At 47.7% G+C, this 23594-nt stretch overlaps 1 protein-coding gene across 1 annotated transcript; it reads left to right on the top strand.

The window, feature by feature from the left end:
* Positions 1–2075: 2075 nt before the first annotated feature.
* Positions 2076–23021, top strand: LOC133357738 (serine/threonine-protein kinase PLK4-like). The gene is made up of 11 exons (XM_061575832.1): positions 2076–2859; positions 3805–4045; positions 6896–7014; positions 7530–7810; positions 9013–9195; positions 10162–10266; positions 11624–11720; positions 12488–12637; positions 13939–14090; positions 18770–18864; positions 22802–23021. The coding sequence occupies exons 1-11, from the start codon at positions 2076–2078 to the stop codon at positions 22887–22889; spliced, it is 2295 nt and encodes a 764-aa protein (XP_061431816.1). The 3' UTR covers positions 22890–23021.
* The last annotated feature ends 573 nt before the right edge of the window (positions 23022–23594 follow it).

The raw sequence follows: 23594 nt of genomic DNA, 5'->3' as shown, positions 1-23594 counted from the left end.
CCTCCCATTTTTGGATGCACGACGGACGGACGGACACAATAATCCCCTGTGGGCTGGTGGAACCAGGTGGTCCCTACCAGTGTATTCAAATGTGTAGGGTGTATTCATGCAAGCAAGCTGCTTACACACCCACTGAATGACACAGATGTCCAGTGCCGTGAGTCATGTCTGTTGGCATGGCGCTCACTGCACCCTTGTTTACACGTATGAAACCAGAAAGTTGTGTGCCAGTGAGTGTGCGAGAGCTGTCTCAGGTGCTGGTTTAAGGTGCCAGTCTCTTCAGACGTGTTGGTTCAAATCCTGCTGCTGCCACCAATTGTTACATTAAACACGTAGGCTTTCGCGACCAATATTATCCGTAATAGAGGTTTTTTTTCGGTTAGATCGCGTAACATATAAATGTGTCGTTAAACCCGCCACCAGCCGATAAAGCCAAATTAGTAAGATTTGTCACGTAAACACAACATCCCAATTCGTTACTAGTTGAGCACACTGGTGTGTTGGAGAGTAAACCCACACAATTTACAATTCGAGTATGATGTTTTTCTGGTTATTACCACCAGCATCATCAGGCGACAGCCAGAATTCTCGTGAATAGCACATTTAGCGCATAATGATATTGGCCGACGAAAACCTATCTATTTTTGAATTACCTTAAATAATACATTCTATCACAGCACTTTATCTCTCATCTCTTTAACTGATCACCTTATCTCTATTACTTTATCTCTCATCACTTTATCTCTCATCACTTTATCTCTCATCGCTTTATCTCTCATCGCTTTCTCTCTCCTCGATCCAATCGAGTAGAGTTCCAGATGCCATTCGCGGACAGCCAAAATCGCGCATGGCAAGTTCGTGAGCAACGAAGACATACTGTGTGTACATCCAGAGAACAACCATTCGGCCCACCGTGTCCATTCCCTAGGTTCTCGTTTTTGGAGAGAGCGAGAGAGGTGTTGTCTTTTGTAGTTCGGAGCTGGTAAAGGTGCAGGAAAATGAATGAACACACATGTCAAAAAAGATTAACCATCCCTGTCAACCCCTTATCAGTGCCTACCTTATTACAGACCAATTCAGACCTTATTGGACACCCAATGCCTTTATAAATCTCAACGTTCATCCTACAAAATCCCATCACAAGGGAGAAACACAAACAAATAGACGAAAACAATTTGCCCGTATTGAAACGGCTGTACACCGTATCGACCTGAAAACTCAATTTCCCTGTACAAGAATACAGGTAAACTATGGGTTGACAGTTATGAACATCATCGTCATGATCATTTCCTTCAGCCATTGTGCAAACCACTGCTAGATGAAGGCCTCCCCAAGCTGCCACATTTCACGATCCTAATAAATGTACTATTGACTATTTTACTGTTTGTATTTAACCAGGCAAGGCCCATTGAGCTATACAGCTTTTTTTCAGAAGTGACCTGGCCACAATTGATAGCTCAACGGAGTGGCTTAGGAGCCGTTCATAAATTACGTCACGCACCTAGGGGGGGGGGGGGGGGTCAGACATTTGTGACGATGTGTGACGAGGGGGGGGGGGGTTGAGAAATGTGACGTCACATCAGAATGCGCAACTTTAAATAAATATAGACAACACGTTCTACTTAATTAAATAGACTATTTAATGAATGTTTTCTCCTACAACATCAGAGTGCAGCGCCACATTAAATACACACTACAATGACAATAGTTTAAAGCGATTTGAAGCATGTTTTATTTTGGGGGGGGGCAGAGCTTTGTGACGTCATATTTGAGGGGGGGTCTGACTTTTTGTGACGCCGTGTGACTAGGGGGGGGGGGGTCAAAAATCGTCCAAAATCGCGTGATGTCATTTATGGACGACCCCTACCGCGGGGACATTTATAGCAGCCAAATGCTCTAAACCAGGGTTCGGCATGCCTGCGGCTCCGGAGCCGCGTGTGTCTCTCTCAGGACTGCTTCGCGAAGTAATTCGTGAAGGAGCACCGTCTCGATTTTGGAATGTTGAGGTTTTTTTTTTACCAAATTAGAAAAAATTGTCATCTTTTGTTATCTTGGTTGCTGACCCCTAACTTCGGATGCCCGTGGCCCCCCTCCCCCCCGTCCCACTTTCCGCCCGCCCTCCACAAGCGCGCCAATTCCTGCGTGAGATCTCCTCGGGGCTGCTCTACCTGCACGCGCACGGGGTCATCCACCGCGACCTCACGCTCGCCAACCTGCTCCTCGCCTCCGACATGTCGACGCGCATCGCCGACTTCGGCCTGGCGGCGCGGCTGCCCTTGCCCGGCGAGTCGCGGCTCACCGTGTGCGGCACGCCCAACTACATGTCGCCCGAGGTGGCCTCGCGCGGCCCGCACGGTGCCCCCGCCGACGCGTGGGCCCTCGGCTGCGCGGCCTACGCCATGCTGGTGGGGCGCCTGCCCTTCCAGGCGTCCGCCGTCCCGGCCACGCTGGCGCGCGTCATGCTGGCGCGCTTCGAGCTGCCGCCCACGCTGTCGCCCGCCGCCCGCGACCTCCTGCGCCGGCTGCTGCGGCGAGACCCCGGCAAGCGGCCGGGCCTGCCCGCCGTGCTGGAACACCCGTTCCTGGCGGACGGCGGCGGCGAGGCGACGGCCGGGCCGATGGCCGGTCCGCCACTCCGGCCGGGAGACGAGGGGTCGCTGGACAGCGGGAACGCCACCATGACGGCGCCGGTGGACGAAGGCGACGACGAGAGGGAGGCGAGGGCGCCCGCGGAGGGAGACGGCGGCAGGGAGGGGGGAGGAGGAGGAGCGAGCGCGGATGTCCGTGTGGACGGGCACCAGGCTGTTGCTCAACCACCAGCAGCGGCAGACTTTCTGCGGCCACAAGAGAATGGCGCAGGTGATGGTGATGATGAGGGCTGCAATGAAGTTTAGTTTTTCCTGTCGGGGAAATTGGCAATTGGATCGTGGCCAATGATCAAGGTGGTGTTGATATTATCTAATTTTTTTTACTTATTTTGTATCATAAAGTATCAAACTGTTTCATTGTAATGTGCAATCTTACTCCACGTATGACCACACCTTTGTGTGGTGGAGCACCGTTTCTGTTATTCGGCTGCATTGCTGTATGATGATCTTTTTTAACACCGTACGTAGCCAACCACGCTAATCGGAGGTGTGGGGGAATGACAACAAACTAAACACAAAACGCAGTTCTGAAGAAATTAGTTCGTCAATCTGGATGATTTAAAAGTGTACAGCTCCAGTGGCTTCCTAATATCGGAAGGAAGAGCGTTCCAGACGACCACAGAAGTGCATCTGAAAGCGCGCGATGCAGTGACCACCGTCTTTGTTCGACGGTTAGCTGCCAGCCACTGCTGCGAGGATGACCGGAGTTCCACTGATGATGGAGTTCGCGTGATGGTGGGATGTTGTCTCCCTAGCCTGGTATGCAGGAGGTCGTGGGTTCGATCCCGACCGTGACACCTGCTGTATTTTTGGAGTTTGAATTTTCTCCCCGTGGTCACGTGAATTTTTCTCTGGGTCCTCCAGTCTTTCCCTCTACACTTAGAGTCAACACGCATTTACAGTATTTGGCTGCTATAAATTTCCACGTGATAAGTGACTTAGTTGCGCCAGCATTTATGATGGTCAGGTCTTTTTTGAAAAAGAGCGATACAGCTCAGTGGGCCTTACATGGTGAAATAAAATAGTTTTAGTTTAAGTTCCTTGGCGATAAATTGCTCGAGCATTGCCACCACTACTTCCCCCTCTCTCGTGTGCTGCGGTCACCTCAGTGACACTTTCATATTTTTGTTGTTCACTTTTCCCCCATTTCCCGCAGGCGTCGCCAACGGTGGCCGCACAGCGATGGGGCTGGAGGCCGTCGGAGCTCGGCAGCACGATCGGGCCCCGTCAGCGGACGCCCTCTGCCCGGCTCACCAAGGGATCCTTATCAGCGGGCCCGCCGCCCAACTGTGCGGTGGGCCGCAATGTCCCCTGGCAAGGTGGCAGCCCGCTGAGGCAATGGGCGGAAGGGGCGACTCCTGCTGTCACACACCTCCCCACGCCTGCCAAGCCTCCAGGTGAGGTGCTCTCGGACACCGGTAGCAGGTTAAAGCATTCTGCGGCCTGGGCTATCGAGCGTGCATGCGCACCTCCAATTGGCACGGTTGTTCACTCCAGTGTGATTAGAAGTTCAACACACCTTACGTGCATGCGGTCCGAAAAGGGTTGCCACATCTATGAAATAAAACTGCGATATTATCATGGGAAGAAGATACAACGTGGAGTGTGGAGGGCCATGTGCGAACGCGTTGTCTTGAGCGGTGTATCAAGATGCAACTGACAAATCAGCTCTGGAAATTTGTGGAATTCAAATCCTGCCCAGCAGGCCCTGCTCTGACTCCTTTAAAATGAGTGAGGAGGTGGGGTCAGTAGAGTTGCTGTGTGGGGGAGCTGCCATCACAGCAGCACCACTAGGGTCCACCCCAGCCCTCACTTAATTTTTTTTTCTTAACGTGGAGAGAAAAACCAGAGGACCCGGAGAGAGAGAGAGACATGCAAAACTTCAAATGTACAACAGGCGTAAGGGTCGGGATCGAACCCACAACCTCCTCCATTCCAGGCAAGGTAGTTAACATCTTGCCACCGAAGCACTAGCCCTGCCACCCAGGGGTCAACGTAGCCCATGTGGTCAACGTACCCCATGGGTCGATGTAGCTCAAGGGGAAGGTAGCCCAGGGATCAACATATCCCAGGGGTCAGCATATCCCAGGGGTCAATGTGTTCCAGGGGTCAACATAATCCAGGGGGCTCGTGAAGGATGCTTTTGGGCAGTTGGATGCAGTCGCCCTCCAACAACAGCGGAGGGCAGAGGAGCGACGCTCACAACAACGAGCAGAGCGCCGGGCGCCCAAAATAGCAACTAGTGGGTACAATAGAGGGCACAGCTGGTGCATCTGCCGGTTGTTTCAGCCGGTCAACCCATGGCACCTGGGTCTGTCCCGTGACCTCCTGCCAGCAGCGAGCCTTCCGACACTTGACGTGGCCTCAAAGTACATCTGGCCTGGCACAGGTGCCCTGGCGACGTCACTGTCACTAAGTGGTGAATGCTGTTGGTGTTGGTATTGATCTGTGAATGTGATTTATTTTTGTCATTGTCGCTCTTCCGCTTGCAACTTGGGATGAACAACGTCGGTAAGACAAGTTGTTACATTTCATCGATTGTTGTTATTATTATACGAGCTGACGATTCACCAGCGAATCAACCGCTGTCATTAAAATAAACCTGTAAGTGCAACGAATGTCTATGGATGTGCTATGAATCAGGGCCATTGCCCGACATGTTATCTATTTTCTACTTTTCATTTAAAGGCCGAGTATGTTGAGGTTTTTTTTTTACATATTGATAGCATTTTTGATATACAGCACCATTTCGTAGGAGTTGTTTGAATACGAATTGAAATACGTGTACAGCAATATTCCCATTTACGCCCTCCCGTTGTTTCGCTATGACGCACCTCCGATCAGCACGGTTGGCTACGTATGGTGCGAAAGAAGTTCAACATATAAACATACTGCCCAAAGACTAACACTACCCATAGACTCAACACTGCACCTTCGAATAGCATGGTTGACTACGTACTCAACTTATTGACACCCAATCCCGTGTTATGTACCGTGGTACCTCGCCATAACGAACTTGACGTTGTACGAACTTCACCGTTGATCCCCAACATTTTTTTTATGTTCCACGGGGAACATCCGTGCACCAGATTCGTACTACTCAGTAGTACCTACTACTACCAGTAGTAGTAGTGGTACTACTCGTAGTACCTACTACTATTAGTAGTAGTAGTGGTACTACTGTTTAGGAACTGTACCACGTTATGATCCACCATCCTGTCTGTAGTAGTACCACTCGTAGTAATAGGTGGTACTACTATTAGTAGGTGGTACTACGATAAAAGAGACTTCAGAAGTAGATCAGTGGCGTCATCTTCCGCTCCCTTCTCTCACACGGCACGGTGCCAACGCTCACTGGGGAACATCCCTTGTGAAGAAAATGCTGTGGCTCACGACACAGTTGCAGCGTACTTGTTCAAATGTACACCGTATAAACAAATTAACAAGTTAGGAAGAACCACGAAGGTACATTATTTACAAACGCTTTTCAACATACAGGGTGTTTGCAAATAGTGGCATTTGTTCTGGTTTGTGTCAAATGTTGTGTAACCCTCTGTTTGGTTGCTTTTCAATCGGCTAGATCCCCATACCTGTCAACCCCTTGTCAGTACCCTTACCTTACTACAGACCAAATCAGACCTCATTGGTCACCCCGTGCCCTGATAAATCTCAACGTTCATCCTACAAAGTCCCATCACAAGGGAGAAACACAAACAAATAGACACATTTTTGTGCCCATGTTGAAACGGCTGTACGCCATATGGACTTGAAAACTCAATTTCCCTGTACAAGAATATGGGTAAACTGTATGAGTTGACAGCTATGGATCCCTCATAGCAACACACATATGTTCTAAAGTTTGATTCATATTGAATCATCTTAATATCAAAACACATAGGCACGTCCTATAGTTGCATTCATATTGAATCATCTTAACAGGAACACACAGGCACGTCCTATGGTCTGATTCATATCGAATGATCTTCACCAGCGTTAAGGTGCACCCTCGTAATGGGCCCAAGAACAGCGCTAACACTTAAACGCATTCAACCTTGTGTGCAAAAAAAAGGGCATAACTCAGAATGCTTACTGCCAAAGCTTGTGTTTGTAAGCATATGGATTTAAAAATATAGAAGCATTTTAGTTTTCCAGATGGAATCATTGGGAGGGGCGAGACAGCATGAGTATTCATCACATTGTGGGGAGTTCCTTTAACGAGCGGAATTCAACAGCGTTGCCTTGTGCAGGTGCTGCCACGCTACCCAGAACTCCTCCCTGCTGCCGCTCCCCAGCTCGGTGCTGTCCCCGCTCGTGACCCCGCACTTGGCGTGGGGGAGTCCATGCCACGGCGCCGTCACCACCGCCGGTGAGTCCGCACCCAGGGGCTTTACAGACGGTCACATTCTTCATTTAGACCGCACGAGGAGGAGGAGGTATGATGAAGAGAGAGGAAGCGGGAGAAGAAGGTAGAGGAAGAAGCAGGTGGAGGAGGAGGTGGAGGGAGGAGGGAGCAGGTGGAGGAGGAGGTGGAGGGGGGAGGGAGGAGGTGGAGGGAGAAGGAAGAGGAGCGACCAGCCGTCTGGAACGCTCTTCCTTCCGATATTAGGAAGCCACTAGAGCTGTACACTTTCAAATCATCATCTATATTGATAAACTCGTTTCTTTAGAACCTCTTGTTGTGTTTAGTTTGTTGTCCTTCCCCCACACCTCCGATGAGCATGTTTGGCTACGTACGGTGCGAAAGAAGTTCCACATACATACATGGTTGGCTACGTACGGTGTGAAAGCAGTTAAACACGTACACACTGGTGGTTTACGCTACGTGCGACACGTGGTCAAGACTCCTAACACGCGCGGTGCGGCCCGTGCGCGCGCTCGCAGGCTGTGCGTGCGCCCACGTCCTCGTGGCAGCGGCGGCGGCCGCCACCACCGCCGCCAGCTGCTGCTGCCGCTCGCTGCTGCCGAGCGGCACGGCCTGGCCCTGCGACTGCTCCTCCTCCTCCAGGCTTCAGAGGTCGGAGGTCAACAAAGGCAACGCCGGCGGCGGGCGGCCCGTGGCGGCGCGGCAGCTCTACCGCGGCAGCCCCTCCCGCGGCAAGGAGAACCGCGCCGACGCTCCGGTCCACGGATCGTGCGCCGAGGAGATCCGTGCGCCAGAGGTGGTGAGGGAGTTGTCGTTCAACCAGACTAGCGCGAGCTGGGGACGATCGGGGCGGTAGAGTAGATTTATTCGACAAGATGTTGCGATCGATTCCTTTTTTTTTGTGGTCACTCACACGGGGGGCCCGCTTTGAGGATGGCGGCCGCCCCCTTCACCCACTCTGCCTTTCGCACCCAGTGCAACACGGGCGATCGTTCTAACGGCGTCACCTCCGGTCCAGTGGCACACACGGGGGCACGGTGGCGGGATTCTTTTTGACATCATTTTCATGTCATACCATTCGTGGAATAGTCTAAACCAGGGGTGAGCAATATTTAAAAGAAGAGGCATTTTTTTGTCTTTGAACAAAATTGTTTGAGAGCCGCATCACGCGCAAAGCCACTTGTACACAAACACAGCAGCTGGTATACAGCAGATGACAACAACAACTCATTCTGACTTAATAAACAACATAGGCGATGGAATAAACTGCGTCTAATTAGTTTTTTTCCCCTCTGACTTATTCTTTAACAATACAGTTTGTACATTTTGTTGTCACCAAAACATTCCATAGTGACCCCATTCACCTGCCATATAAAAAAAAAAGATTTTAACGTTCAATTATGTTTTAGATTAAACCATAGAGCTGCATGTGGCTCCGGAGAGGCAGGTTGCCAATCCCTGGTCTAACTGATGATCGGTAGAGAAATTAATTACTTAAATAACACTGGCCAACAAAAAAAACATTTTTTTCTGACCTGGACTTTTGCAGCTGTTTTAAACTAATTTCAGGGTGCTGATTCCAAATCTGATCTCAGATTTGCTCTATCACATCACTTAAGATTGCAAGTTGTTGCGAGTCAGTGACTGCTTTAGTGTTAAAATATGGTGCTGTATTTTTTGGATAGTGTGTTTATAATATAATTTTATGTAGATATCCACATTTATTTAATATTTTTCTTCTGCAGTTTTTATTGAAAATGCAATATTTGATATCTCAAAAACCTGATGTGATAGACAAAAACAGATTTGGAATCAGCACCCCAAAATTACCTTAAAACCGTTGGAATACCTTATGCCAGAATAAGTGTGTTGACCAGTGTAATTGGACCTCCCAGCTCTGCTTGTGATCCACACTGAGCCCAGAGGGGAGAGTCTCTCTAAAAAAACCCAGACGGGACCCACCTGATCGCACCCTCAACCCCGTTCCCTCCTCGCGTTGAGCCGCAGCAGCAGCAGCAGCGTCCCGCGCCGGGCTGGGCTGCCGGGATGAAGAGCGACCCCCCGCCCTGCGCCCACGGTGCCGCCGCCACCGGCGAGGCCTCGGCGGTGGCGCCTCAGCTGGTGGTGACGCCGCTCAACACCAGGCGGCTGCAGCCGTACCGTCTCGCCACCAGCAGGGCCGAGGTGAGCGTCGACTTGTTGTCCTCTTTGCCTGCGACGGTTCATACCGCCCGGTCTAAGCCTGCTGGTGAATTGTCACGATCCTTCTGATGTATTTAGTTTGTTTTCCCCCATGGCTTCGGCTCTCCGATTTCACATTAACAGGTTGATTTGTCGCGCCAACGTGGCCACCTACGGACGTTGACCTCTACGTGGCTCTGCGATCTCCCATTAACATGCTAATCTCTCACATTAACATGCTAATCTCTCACATTAACATGCTAATCTCTCACATTAACATGCTAGTCTCTCACATTAACATACTAATCTCTCACATTAACATGCTAGTCTCTCACATTAACATACTAATCTCTCACATTAACATGCTAGTCTCTCACATTAACATACTAATCTCTCACATTAACATGCTAGTCTCTCACATTAACATGCTAGTCTCTCACATTAACATGCTAGTCTCTCACATTAACATCACTAGCCCCGCCCACTCCGTTCATGACCCTAGGACAACACCCGATGAAACAGTCTGAATTCAGCAGCCTTCCTGCCCTCTTTCCTCCTGATAACGATCGCTTGTGTTGTGATCGAAACCTCCTGGTTTTTTGTTTATTTTACATTTATTATTTTTTATTAATTTGTACCTATCTACGTGACTTTACCAAAAGACCCAAAGAATATGAATTCCTGCATTCACGAAAGCTTTAAGTCAAGATATCTAACTCTTGTTGATTGTGAGTCCCCAGTTCACGTGGACCCGCCTCCCATTGGGCCTGCTGAGATATACAGCTCTATGCCTGACTATTTACGTCCTATGAAGCAGAGATTTTGCAATCAAACGTCACTTTATGTACTTTTTCCTTAAATGGTCGGACGTTATTGTTGACAAATGCTTTCCGTTTTTGTTGTTATTTGTGCTCGTGCACCGCTCTGCCAATGTGGCATCGCCACGTAATCTGTTCATGCGTGGAACAGGTGAGCATTACCTGCGCAGGGGAAGTCTGCATGCAGTTTCTGAAGAGGAAGGAACAAAACGTGTGCGTTTACGAAATACACTGGATTTCGCCGGATGGGAGACAGGTGAGAGATGTTCAACTCGAGGTGGCCGGGTGACTCGGGGGGGTCTCAGGGCACTGAAGATGGCACCGCTGAATCCTCTGCGGCAGCTGCCACGGTGGCGAGATGTTGGCTACCTCACCCAGTATGCAGGAGGTTGTGGGTTCGATCCCTGACCTGACGACTGTTGGAAATTTGGTTTTTCCCTCTGCATTTAAAAACATTTTTTTTACAGTATTTGGCTGCTAAAAAAATTCCACGTGATAATCCACTGAGTTGAGCTATCATTTGTGGCCAGATCGCTTCCGAAAAAGAGCTAGATAGCCTAAGTGGGCCTTACCTGGTGAAATAAAAAAATGGTTTAGTTAAATAGTGATTAAACCGGGTTCTTAATAATAAAGCTTTTTGGGTTAGATCGTGTAAGTAGAAATGTTGTTAACCCATCACCAGCCGACACAGCCAATTAATAAGGTTTGTCACGTGAACAAAACATGCCAATTCGTTACTAGTTCAGCACATTGGTGTGTTGTTAAGCATTCAAATGCTCCATTACAATTCTTTACTCACCAATATACACCAGTATATTGGAGAGTAAACCCACAACATTTACAATTTATATGATGACATTAAACCCCCCTCTGATCTTCGCACCTGATAGGCACACAGTGATGACATCACCTTTACTCTATTTAAGACCGAAAGCCAGAAGACTTCCTCATAATCCTGGCAAATCGCTTGATGAAGCACGTTGTAATCACTAGCAAAGAGGCGTTGTACTAAAATTGTAAATGTTGTGGGTTTACTCTCCAACGAGCGGTGGCACACCGGTTAGCGCGCTGCACTACGAACCCGGCGACTCGAATTCGATTCCCGCTCACGGCCGACATCAGTGATGATTATCTGAACCGGTTTTGGGCCTCCCCTCGGTCGACTCAGCCTCAAATGAGTACCTGGTGCGGTGTGTAAACATCGCCACAACGGAGACAATGGCGGCCGGGCGCGGTGCTGGCCACCCACCCCCTCGTGTGCCATGCTGGCCTTCATAGGTGCTGCTCACTAACAGCAATTGCCCCTACAGTCTGTTATAGGCTATACGGGGGATCTTTGTCTTTGTATTCCTCCCCCCCCCACCTTCGCTCATCTGCACAGATCATCGTGGTGAAGTACGGTCATGTATCCCTCACGACGCGCAAGGCATGGGGGCGAGATATTCACAGCTGGCAGTGGATTGACGAAACGGACTGCGCGCGTCCGTTCATTTGAGTTCGCCTGATTTAGAGCCCGATTGACTTTGTCTTTAATTGTGAAGCATCGTCGGGGTGATGCTCTGCATGAAGAGCGCTATCAGCAGGCACACGCACGCACGGTGTTTGTGTTGCAGGTGTGGATTTGCCAGCCGCCCGATGGCACGTCACCGGCGGAGGAGCCACTTTGCAGCCGCGACTCGGCCGTCAGCTACAGCCTGGACAAGCTGCCAGGTGAGGCAGGGCTGGGACACTGTGGCCAGCCACGATTGTGGCGAGATGTTAACTAACTCGCCTGGTATGCTGGAGATCGTGGGTTCGATCCCGACCCTGATGATGCCTGCTGTACATTTGGAGTTTGTGTGTTCTCTCTCTCTCTCTCCCCGTGGTCATGTGGATTTTTCTCCGGGTCCTCCAGTTTTTCCCATCTACATTTAGAATCAACATCACGCGTTTAGACTATTTGGCTGCTATACATTTACACGTGATGATAAGACACTTCGTTGGTCTATGTTTTGTGGCCAGGTTGCTTCTGAAAAAGAACTACAGAGCTTAGTGGGTCTTACCTGATAAAATAAAAAATTGTTTATAGTTTGATGTCTGATGCATGTTTTTGGGTCGTGCCGTGCGCCAATTTGCACGGTATCCTCTCAAAGTGTGTCCAGGCGTCCTGCTGACCACCCACCCCCTCGTGTGCCGTGTCGGCCTGAATTGGTGCTCGCTAACAGCCTTCGCCCCAACAGTCTGTTCAAGGCTACAGCGGAGGGATCTTTGTCTTCTCTGCGCCGCTAGGACAGGGTGCTACTGGCCTTAATAGGTGCTCGCTTACAGCCTTCGCCCCAACAGTCTGTTCAAGGCTACAGCGGAGGGATCTTTGTCTTCTCTGCGCCGCTAGGACAGGGTGCTACTGGCCTTAATAGGTGCTCGCTTACAGCCGTTGCTCCAACTGTCTGTTGAAGGCTACAGGAGGGATTTTTGTCTCCTCTGTGCCGCTGGGACAGGGCGCTACTGGCGCAAGTACTGCTACGCGTCGCGATTCGTGGCTCTGGTGCGCTCCAAGACGCCCAAGGTGACGCTGAGCTCGGACGACGCACGCTTCTCGCTCATGGACAACGGCCCCCCCGGCGATCTGGAAGCGCGCTTCCACGACGGTGAGCGGACGGCAGCGGTAAACCACGGGCCGGCCGAAAAAACTCGGATTCGAACCCAGGATCCCAGACGGTGCCAGCCCAGCGCTCTGACTGTTGATGCATTAACTAAACTATAAACTATTTTTTATTTTACCAGGTAAGGCCCACTGAGCTGCTATATATCTCTTTTTCAGAAGTGACCTGGCTATCACAAACGATAGCTCAACGAAGTGGCTCATCACGTGGAAATGTATAGCAGGCAAATGCTCTAAACGCATGTTTCTAAATGTGGAGGGAAAGACTGGAGGGCCTGGGGAAAAATCCACACGACCACGGGAAGAGAACACGCACACTTCAAATATAGAGGCGTCAAGGTCGGGATCGAACCCACGACATTATTATTATTTGGCATTTCACAAATCGTTGCAATTTTAATACATTTTTGGTGTGTATTCCCAAATGTGCGGAAGCTTCGCACAGTTGCGTGGTTGACGATGTGACCTGGTTCAAGGAATTACATTTTGGGGCCCCCCACTGTGCAATTTCCACCGCTCTCCATAGCCCCCACGCCTGGGCACCGGTGCAGTTGGACTGCCCGCGCACGTGATGGCCGTGCCGCTGGCTACACGGACGCAAAATACAACGAGGCAGTCATGCTGGAAGACACATCTTCCCTCCCTCCGCCAAATTATATTCTAATCGTGCTCTTGGCATCATGTCGTGAGATCGTAATGTCGTGAGATAAGGATATTTGAATTAGGGACTTTGGCAGGAGGCAGTGTGACATTGCCCCAATTTAGGGAATAGTTTCTTGACGTGGACATGAGAGAACTACTTCTGAGGTCCCTTCATTTTTTGTTTCTTCCACCGATGTACATTCTCACGACTGCCAGTACGCATTTGATGCAAGGCAAACCGAACATATTTCAATGCAAAGTGATGATGATGATGATGAAATCGAATCCCTGGCTCCATTTGGAATTGGCGCTGTTGATCTGAAAGCACAAGGCTATCATCACAAAAAAAAGCCCTGCTGCGTCTCGCAGACACGTCTCGCCACCGTTACGCTCCCAGAGAAGATGTGTCTGTGTGCAAGCTTCTAAACGTATTGAAGACCGCACCTGTGATGTCCAACAAAAGGTTAGAGGGCAATTGAGTTGGGCGGTTGACCATAGACCTTCACTGCAGTTTTGCAGAAGGTAAGCGACGTTTTCTCCGTGTCATCCCAATCAAAGAATTTGTGGTTTAATCATCGGTGTTGCCAGCGCCGCGCCTGGCTGCATGTATCTCCCCAGTGCTGACCTGCGCGTTCTGTCCTCCAGGGGTCAAGGTTCTCATCACGAACGGCTTCGTGAGCGTGACGGACGCATCCGGACTCACCCGCACCTTCCAGTCTCCCTGCGACGCGTCCCAGCCGGACGGTGGAGGTGGCGGCGGCGGCGCTACGGGCGCCTACGTCCGGCGGTCCCTGCAGGTGTGAAGGAAGGCCGCGGCGCGACTTTGTGTTGTCACAAAGACAAAGATCCCCTGTGTAGCCTTGACATACTGTTGGGGCAAGTGCTGTTAGCGAGCAGCACCTATGAAGGCCAGCACTGTGACACACAAGGGGTTTGGTGGACAGAACCAGGCCCTGCTGCCTTTGTCTCCCCAGTGGCGATGTTTACGACACACCGTACCGGGTACTCATTTGAGGTTGAGTCGACCTAGGGGAGGCCCAGGACCAGTCCACCACGACCACTTGCAACGTCGTCTCATGGCCAGGGCGCTCGACCAGTCGAACGAGCGGCTCGCAATCGAAAGGTCACAAGGTCACATCCCCTTTGGGAGTTGACTTGGCTCATCACCCCTCTGTCTGGGGGTCGATTATAATGTGAGTGCCACTTTGTGGGGAAGTTAACTGTGGTTCTATGGAGAAAAAAAAACTTTTCCCCACCATAGGAATGTGGAATTTCCATCACTGGCTCAGGGGCTGTAGATGGGAAAACGAGCATTGTCCCGATGTTCATCATTTGAGCAGCAAATCACTTTGACTTTGATGGAAGTGCATTAGAACCTCTCTAAACGACAACCCTGGTTAATGACTAATCGCTTAATGACGGGCCTCCATGGAGCCCAATATGTAGTGTACTATACACTACTAAGTGTATAGTAGTGTATTGTACAGTAGTGTAGTGTATAGTGTAGTGTATAGTAGTGTATAGTAGTGTAGTGTATAGTGTAGTGTATAGTGTAGTGTATAGTAGTGTATAGTAGTGTAGTGTATAGTAGTGTATAGTGTAGTGTATAGTAGTGTATAGTAGTGTAGTGTATAGTAGTGTAGTGTATAGTAGTGTAGTGTATAGTGTAGTGTATAGTAGTGTAGTGTATAGTGTAGTGTATAGTAGTGTATAGTAGTGTAGTGTATAGTAGTGTATAGTGTAGTGTATAGTAGTGTATAGTAGTGTAGTGTATAGTGTAGTGTATAGTGTAGTGTATAGTAGTGTATAGTAGTGTAGTGTATAGTAGTGTATAGTAGTGTAGTGTATAGTAGTAGTGTAGTGTATAGTAGTGTAGTGTATAGTGTAGTGTATAGTGTAGTGTATAGTAGTGTAGTGTATAGTGTAGTGTATAGTAGTGTAGTGTATAGTAGTGTATAGTAGTGTAGTGTATAGTAGTGTAGTGTATAGTGTAGTGTATAGTAGTGTAGTGTATAGTAGTAGTGTAGTGTATAGTAGTGTAGTGTATAGTAGTGTATAGTAGTGTATAGTGTAGTGTATAGTAGTGTAGTGTATAGTGTAGAGTATAGTAGTGCATAGTGTAGTGTATAGTAGTGTATAGTAGTGTATAGTAGTGTAGTGTATAGTAGTGTAGTGTATAGTGTAGTGTATAGTAGTGTATAGTCGTGTAGTGTATAGTGTAGTGTATAGTAGTGTAGTGTATAGTGTAGAGTATAGTAGTGCATAGTGTAGTGTATAGTAGTGTATAGTGTAGTGTATAGTAGTGTATAGTAGTTTAGTGTATAGTAGTGTCGTGTATAGTGTAGTGTATAGTAGTGTAGTGTATAGTGTAGTGTATAGTAGTGTATAGTAGTGTATAGTAGTATAGTGTATAGTGTAGTGTATAGTAGTGTATAGTAGTGTATAGTAGTGTAGTGTATAGTGTAGTGTATAGTAGTGTAGTGTATAGTGTAGAGTATAGTAGTGCATAGTGTAGTGTATAGTAGTGTATAGTAGTGTATAGTAGTGTAGTGTATAGTAGTGTAGTGTATAGTGTAGTGTATAGTAGTGTATAGTAGTGTAGTGTATAGTGTAGTGTATAGTGTAGTGTATAGTAGTGTAGTGTATAGTGTAGAGTATAGTAGTGCATAGTGTAGTGTATAGTAGTGTATAGTGTAGTGTATAGTAGTGTAGTGTATAGTGTAGTGTATAGTAGTGTAGTGTATAGTGTAGTGTATAGTGTAGTGTATAGTAGTGTATAGTAGTGTAGTGTATAGTAGTGTCGTGTATAGTGTAGTGTATAGTAGTGTAGTGTATAGTGTAGTGTATAGTAGTGTATAGTAGTGTATAGTAGTATAGTGTATAGTGTAGTGTATAGTAGTGTATAGTAGTGTATAGTGTAGTGTATAGTGTAGTGTATAGTAGTGTAGTGTATAGTAGTATAGTGTATAGCAGTGTATAGTGTAGTGTATAGTAGTGTATAGTGTAGTGTATAGTGTAGTATATAGTAGTGTATAGTAGTGTAGTGTATAGTGTAGTGTATAGTGTAGTGTATAGTAGTGTATAGTGTAGTGTATAGTAGTGTATAGTAGTGTATAGTGTAGTGTATAGTGTAGTGTATAGTAGTGTATAGTAGTGTAGTGTATAGTAGTGTAGTGTATAGTGTAGTGTATAGTAGTGTATAGTAGTGTAGTGTATAGTAGTGTATAGTGTAGTGTATAGTAGTGTATAGTGTAGTGTATAGTGTAGTGTATAGTGTAGTGTATAGTAGTGTATAGTAGTGTAGTGCCTTCATAGCGCCCAATGTGTTAGTTTACCGACCATTCCCCTGTTAACGACGGGCTGTTGTAGGTACAGTAAATATTAATTAATGCATTGATTAGCCATGTTTCCTTTAATGTGTTTATAAAGTTGTTAGTATCTTTATTTATTAATATCCATTGTTTAGCTATTATAAAGTAAGTTTTTTGGGTGAAAAGGGTAACTTTCGACGCTATCGGAACGAATTAAGTCTTTAACATGTGTTTCCTAAACTCGCTTAACCACCAAATCACTTAACAACCGGTTTCATGGAACCAATTACCATCGTTAAGAGGCATTCTACTGGTCGAGAAATTCAGTCTTGAGGCTACCATGGACCCACTTGTTGTACTGCCATAACACGACCACACAACACTTGGGTTCTTACATCTCTTGGGAGCTTCGAGTGTGGCTTTATTTCAAGATCCCCCCCCGGTTTACTGCCAAATGCCACACCAACTATTTAAGATTTAGTTATTTTACCAGGTAAGGCCCACTGGGGATATATAGATATTTTTCAGAAGCGACCTGGCGATCACAAATTATAGCTCAACGAAGTGGCTTATCATCATGTGGACATTTATATCTGTCAAATACTCTAAATGCACGTTGATTATAAACATGGAGGGAAAAACCGGAGGACCCGGAGAAAAATACACGCGACCACGGGGAGAGAGAGACACGCAAACTCCAAATATACAGCAGTCGTCAGGGTCGGGATCGAACCCACGACCACCTGCATACCAGGCGAGGGAGTTAACATCTCCTAGCCACCACGGAGCCACACACTCGTGAACAGAATTGGCCAACCATTCCGGAGTGGCGTTGACGCGCAGTGAGGATTATTATTCCTCACAGCTTCGCAGATTTGTGAGTTTCACAAATCTCTAAGTGACCCATCAACTGTTGCATCCAAAGACTTGGTTATAAGCATGCGCTAACACCACCTCATCATCGTCATCACGATCCATGGGCAGATAGCCCCGTAGTAGTAGAAGTAGGTGTCCACTGCACATTTCGTCATTTGTTTCCACTTTCCTCTCTGCCTCATAGTGCCAATATGCTCAAGTCGTGGCAACGTCTTCTGACACCATTCTCTGATGTCGTCATCTGTTAGCTCTCTCTTCGGTTCCTTCCATTTGTTTCTGAACAACACACGATACATTTTCCTGTTGTTGTTGTTGTTGTTGTCCATCCTACGTAAGTGTCCAAATAGTGCCAGTTTCCTTCTCATCACTGCTGGCATCATCATCAGGCTGTCTTCTTCAACGTGCGACCTTTTTCTCACTTCTACGTTGGTCACTCTTGGGGTCCAGCTTAGATGCGGCATCCTTCTGTGGCGATACATTTAGAGTGCCAACATCGTACCCCTGTCGGTCTTTTTCAATGTCCAAGTCTCGCACGCACATTCTTAAGATGTTCAAATTGGTCTTGTAGCTGATTTTCTTGCTTCTCCACATGCGTGCAAATCAAAGCTATCAAAGGTGCCGTTTTGATTAGGACAAGTCCCACGTTTCATGAAGGCTGCGGCGAATTCCTAAAGTATCTGTCCTGGATTTAGTCATTTGTTCCTGCAGGATTGGCCAATGATATGGGCAAAGGGCAGGGCTAGTGGTTGAGTGGGCGTGGCTTTGTAAAAGTTGGCGGGGTTGACCCATGTATGAATTACCCGTGTAGTTGCGATAGTTAAATTACAATGTGCAATTTTATTGAGTGACTACTGCTGTGTTGTCTTGGTGTGGTCTGAGACTGCTTTTTATGTTGTTTTGCTGCCTTGTCCAAGCTTGAGAATTGGTTTACTTCTGCAATTAAAATGTATATATTTTATTGATTGAACGTGTTTATTTTCAGTGATTTTCTGACCTTTTTTTACTGTACACTCTATCGTGGTTTTTTCGTACTGTTTGTTGCTGTAACTTTCTGAGCCGCCCGCACTGTTCGATTAACTTCGTAGCTCATCGGATTCCTCTCCATTATAAATAAACATTCTGATTTTGAAAAGGGGGTGGCCAGGTTATCAGCTCAACGCGCATGCTCCGGTGGAGCCTACCAGGAACGTGGCGACCCTAAATCCAGAGCGGATACCTCAGCGCACGAGTGTCCGTGCACGTCGCATTGATTAAACGAGCTCGCTCGCTGCTGCTGCTGCTCCCCGCAGGCGTGGCAGCAGTGCCTGCAGCTCGAGGAAATAATCTCCCTGCAGGAGCAGAGCAGCGGCTCGGGCGCCAGCTTCTTCCCAGCGTCCGTCAGCCGGTACGTTCTGCGCACGAATGAACGGTCGGACAGACGGATGTACAGACAGACGGACATATGTACGAACGGACATACGGACGGACATACGTAAGGATGGACGGACATACGTACGTACAGACGGACTTACGGACATACGTACGGACGGATGGCCAGACGTACAGACATACGTACGGATGGACATATGGACATACATACAGACGGACGTACGTATGGACATATGTACGGACGTATGAACATGCGTACCGACGGATGGACATACAGACGTACGTACGGATGGACGGAGCGTCGTCGCTCACTCAGCCTGCCTCCGCGACGCGGCACTCTGGCGCTGAATCTCATTCCAAGTAAGCATTTATTTTTTAAATGTCATTATCAAAAATTGGCTGACAAAAAGGGGAAGGTCGTGGTGCTCCGGCGATGGGGGTTGAAAAGAAACGTATGGGCGCCGCGGTGGCTAGATGTTAACTACCTCGCCTGGTATACAGGAGGTCGTGGGTTCGATCTGGACCCTGACGCCTGCTGTATATTTGGAGTTTGCGTGTCTCTCTCTCTCTCTGTGGTCACGTGGATTTTTCTCCGGTTCCTTCAGTTTTTCCCTCCACATTTAGAATCAACGTCACGCATTTAGAGTTGTTTGGGTGCTGCATATAAATGTCCACGTGATGACAAGCCACTTCGTTGAGCTAGCATTTGGATGGCCAGGTCGCTTCTGAAAAAGAGCTCCATAGCCTCTCAGTGGGGCCTTACATCTGGTCAAATTAAATAAAAAATAGTTTAATTGAATTTTTTAAATAGTAGCGCAAAGGCCATTGCGACGAATTACGAAGAATTAAGGTAATAACTTTCCACACACTATTATTGCACTTTAGATTTGATCGGCAGTTGATTCAATCATCCCATTTGTATTCATATCCATAAAAAGTTGCATATCCATACCTGTCAACCCATACGGTTTACCGATATGCTTGTACAGGGAAATTTAGTTTTCAGGTCCATACGGTGTAAAGCTGTTTCAATACGGGAATCTTTTTTTGTCTATTTGTTTGTGTTTCTCCCTTGTGATGGGACTTTGTAGGATGAACGTTGAGATTTATAAGGGCACGGGGTGACCAATAAGGTCGGAATTGGTCTGTAATATGGTAGGCACTGATAAGGGGTTGACAAGTATGCATATCGGACCCTTGGTCAGGAACGTAACCCGCCTGCTATGCCATTGTTTCTCTGGGCAAATCGGTCTCGACTCATGCCGTTTCGACCCATGGCACCTTTCTAGGAACGTAACCCCCACGTAGGTCCCGGGACCGCGTGAAATTGGGAATGTAAAGTATAGTTCTGTACGTACAAGCCGATGATCACGATCGCCTGGAGATTTCCATAGGCCCCGTCATAGACCCTGGAAGCTGAGCAGGGATAGGCCTGGATAGTACCTGGAAGGGCGACAAGAAACAGGTGCAGGAGGCCTAGTGGGCATATCGGCAACATCCATTGTTGGCCTGGCCAATGCGGTGAAGTATGGTCGAATCGCCCTTACTGCCGGCACAGCATCGGGAAATCAACTCGTCGAGCAGTGGATTGACAAACATGCTTGGTGTAAGAACAGGTCTTGCCCTTTTTGGCAATACAACAGAGGGTGTTAAGATGTGCAAACACCAAAATAGCTACTTTTGTATGGAACGAAACCTGCATTAACCACACGTACTTGTGGCAAACAAACGTGCTCTGATAATAATGTCTGCATTGTCTTTGAAAGTGATTGGCCTACACCAGAGACAGCAGCCTTATTACACGCTTTTTATTAACTCACTCTGCCTGTTGTTGTATCCTCAAATCTTCTAACTTAATTTTAACCCACTTCCCAATATGGTATCAACTGCAAACTTGGTATACTTATGTCATACTAATGACAATACTATATTCTAGAATTTAAATTTTTAAACATATATTTTAAAACATTCTTTTTTACATGTTATGTTTCGGCTTGGGTCTAATTGTCCACGGTCAATTGACGTTGGCTGTAAACCACCACGGTCCCTTACGTTATGGCAAGCTTCGGGACCACTTCCTAGAGTCGTGGAGCTATTCCATTGCTAGTACGGTACATTTCCTTAAAGCGTGTTTTTAAAAAAGTGTTTTTAAATCTTACTTATTATGGCCTAGTCTCACCACCAGTGTTAGAACAGAGAACACCAAAAGGCAAACAGTACACAGACAATGCAAGTATCAGAACATGTATATCTGGGGTGGAGCAGTTATATCTATGGGATAATTTTGCCAGTATCCAAAATTATGAAAAAAAAAAATCGGTTTTACCCTTTCTGGCAATAAAATAGGTGTTAAGATGTTCAAACACCAAAATAGAAACCTATTGCAAGATATCAAGTCTGTATTCACCACACACATTTGTGGCAAAACATGCAAACAAACGTGCCCTGATAATGGCATGTACACGTATACAAACAAAAATCAGGGTTTCTAAACTGCAGTTGGAGCGCACTGCGACAGGTGTGGGGCGTCTCACTCAAAAGGTGACGGCGACACGTTTTCCGTCCAATGGAGGGAAACGATGGAACCAGTGACAGGAACTGGGACTAATGAACATCGGCCCCAGGCATTCGTAAGCACACCGGCACACATTTGGGCTGTGTGCAATACGTTGTTTTTGTATCAATTAGTTTTCTGTGCGGCAAACTGTATACGAGCTAGATTTGCGATGTGACGCACTCGCGTGATTTTGCCGTGCGACACTCATTGGCTGATTTGGGCTGGATCCAAAATACAAATGGGGTGCCGGTGAGGAAGAATCATTGGCGCTGTCGAATATGGAACTTGATACCAACTGAGACTGTAAATAAGCAATGAAACGTACAAATTAGAGGTAAAAGTGTAAGAAAAAAAATACTCTGATCACATTTGCAATTTCCCAACACAGCCCTCAGAATGGACCAAACCTACCGGGCATTTGCCATACGGACCGCTGCCCTAACGACCAGTGGCACGGTGGTTAGCGCACTGAGGCTGTAAACTCAGGCGACTTGATCTCGATTCAAGCTACGTCCGAAAAACTGGTTCTCTCTTAACTGGCGGCATGGGGTGGAGGGTGGGGGGAGTCTTAATCCAGCAGTGGATTGACAAAGGGCTGTCATGTATTTATTATTTAATTTTCCACCAACTCCGACCTCTAGTGGTAATGTTTGCTCGGTCAACGTTACTTTTGTTTGGCTTCCCAAGAACCTGACCGAAACAGAAGGGTTGATGATGGGCGATGAAAGATATCTATGTTACATTTTTGTTGTGCTGGAAATATGGGTTATGATAACAAACGAAACTAAACTATTTTTTGCTTTACCAGGTAAGGCCCCACTGAGCTATGTAGCAGGAGCGACCTGGCCACAAATGATAGCTCAACGAAGTGGCTTATCATGTGGAAATTGATAGCAGCTAAATACTCTAAACGCGTGATGTTGATTCTAAATTTGGAGGGAAGAACCGGAGGGCCTGGAGCAAATCCACGCGACCACGGGGAGAACACGTAAACTTCAAATATACAGGCGTCAGGGTCGGGATTGAACCCACGACCTCCTGTATACCGGGCGACGGAGTGAACATCTCCTAGCCACCGCGGTGCCCCCAATGCAATGGCTGATGTAAACCGGTTTCGTTGGTATGTGTGTGTTTTGGTTGGGGGGGGCGGTAGCGTAGTGGTTGGCGTGCTGCACTGTGAACCCGGCGACCCTGTCTCAGCTCAGCATTAAATGAGTACCTGGTGCGGTGTGTAAACATCAGCACTGGGGAATAAAAGCGGCCGGACGTGGTGCTGGCCACCCACTCAACCCCGTGTGCCGTGCCGGCCGTAGGCGCTCGCGAACAGCACTTGCCCCAACAGTCTGGTCAAGGCTATGTGGGGGAACTTTGTATTTGTGTGTGTCTGTGTTCGTAGGCCATCTGTGGTGAACACCGAGCTGCAGTCCAGACCAGCGTTGGATGGGAATGCCCTGGAATTGGGATTGGCCCAAGCGAATATATAGCATTGCCTGCATTGCGGGCAAGTGGCTCACTTGAGCTAGTCATTTTCCGTTCAGTCGATGGTCTGATTTTAACCCTTTCCATTCCGATGACGTACATGCATGTCATTAAAAACTGTTTTCCTTCCGATTTGGAAGGAAATCTAAAATAAGATAACTTTATCGGTACCGAAGCTCCCACACGGCCATGCGGGAGAGCGTGTGGCACAGTTTGGCGCCAGCTATCGTAGAGTGTGGTCGTGTGGCTACGGTTCTCTGCGGTGAGTACGATGCCTTTAAAAACAACGGCGCTGCTATTACGCCTCTCTAAGTAAAATCAGCGCTGAACGGCTCGCGCATTCCGACTCTCGGTGGTGAACGGGACACCACACACCCTGCAACTTACAGACGTCTCGGAACGGGGAAAGGGGTGAACTTACGGTTGCTGTCCAGTAATTTTGAAGGGAGCATTCATTACCAAAAGCACATTAGCAATCACGTGGTAGGCAAATGCACTAAATAGAGCCGGGCGGCCTGGTGGGCCGGCTTAGGCCGTTTCTTTCGCTATTGTCGGATGTAAACGATCTGCGGCAAAGGAAACTGAGTGCGTTGATGAAAATAAATATTCATGTGCACGTCACATAGGGGTCATAGCACATTGAAAGAGTTCATCTAACAATGGAGCCGCCTTGACTATGCATTGCTTGAGTGTACGGGAATACGCCAAAG

This window comes from Lethenteron reissneri, chromosome 59 (genome assembly GCF_015708825.2).
Source record: "Lethenteron reissneri isolate LAM-NWPU_2019-01 chromosome 59, ASM1570882v1, whole genome shotgun sequence".
NCBI classification, from domain to species: domain Eukaryota; kingdom Metazoa; phylum Chordata; class Hyperoartia; order Petromyzontiformes; family Petromyzontidae; genus Lethenteron; species Lethenteron reissneri.
This window is presented reverse-complemented; position numbering and strand designations above follow the sequence as displayed.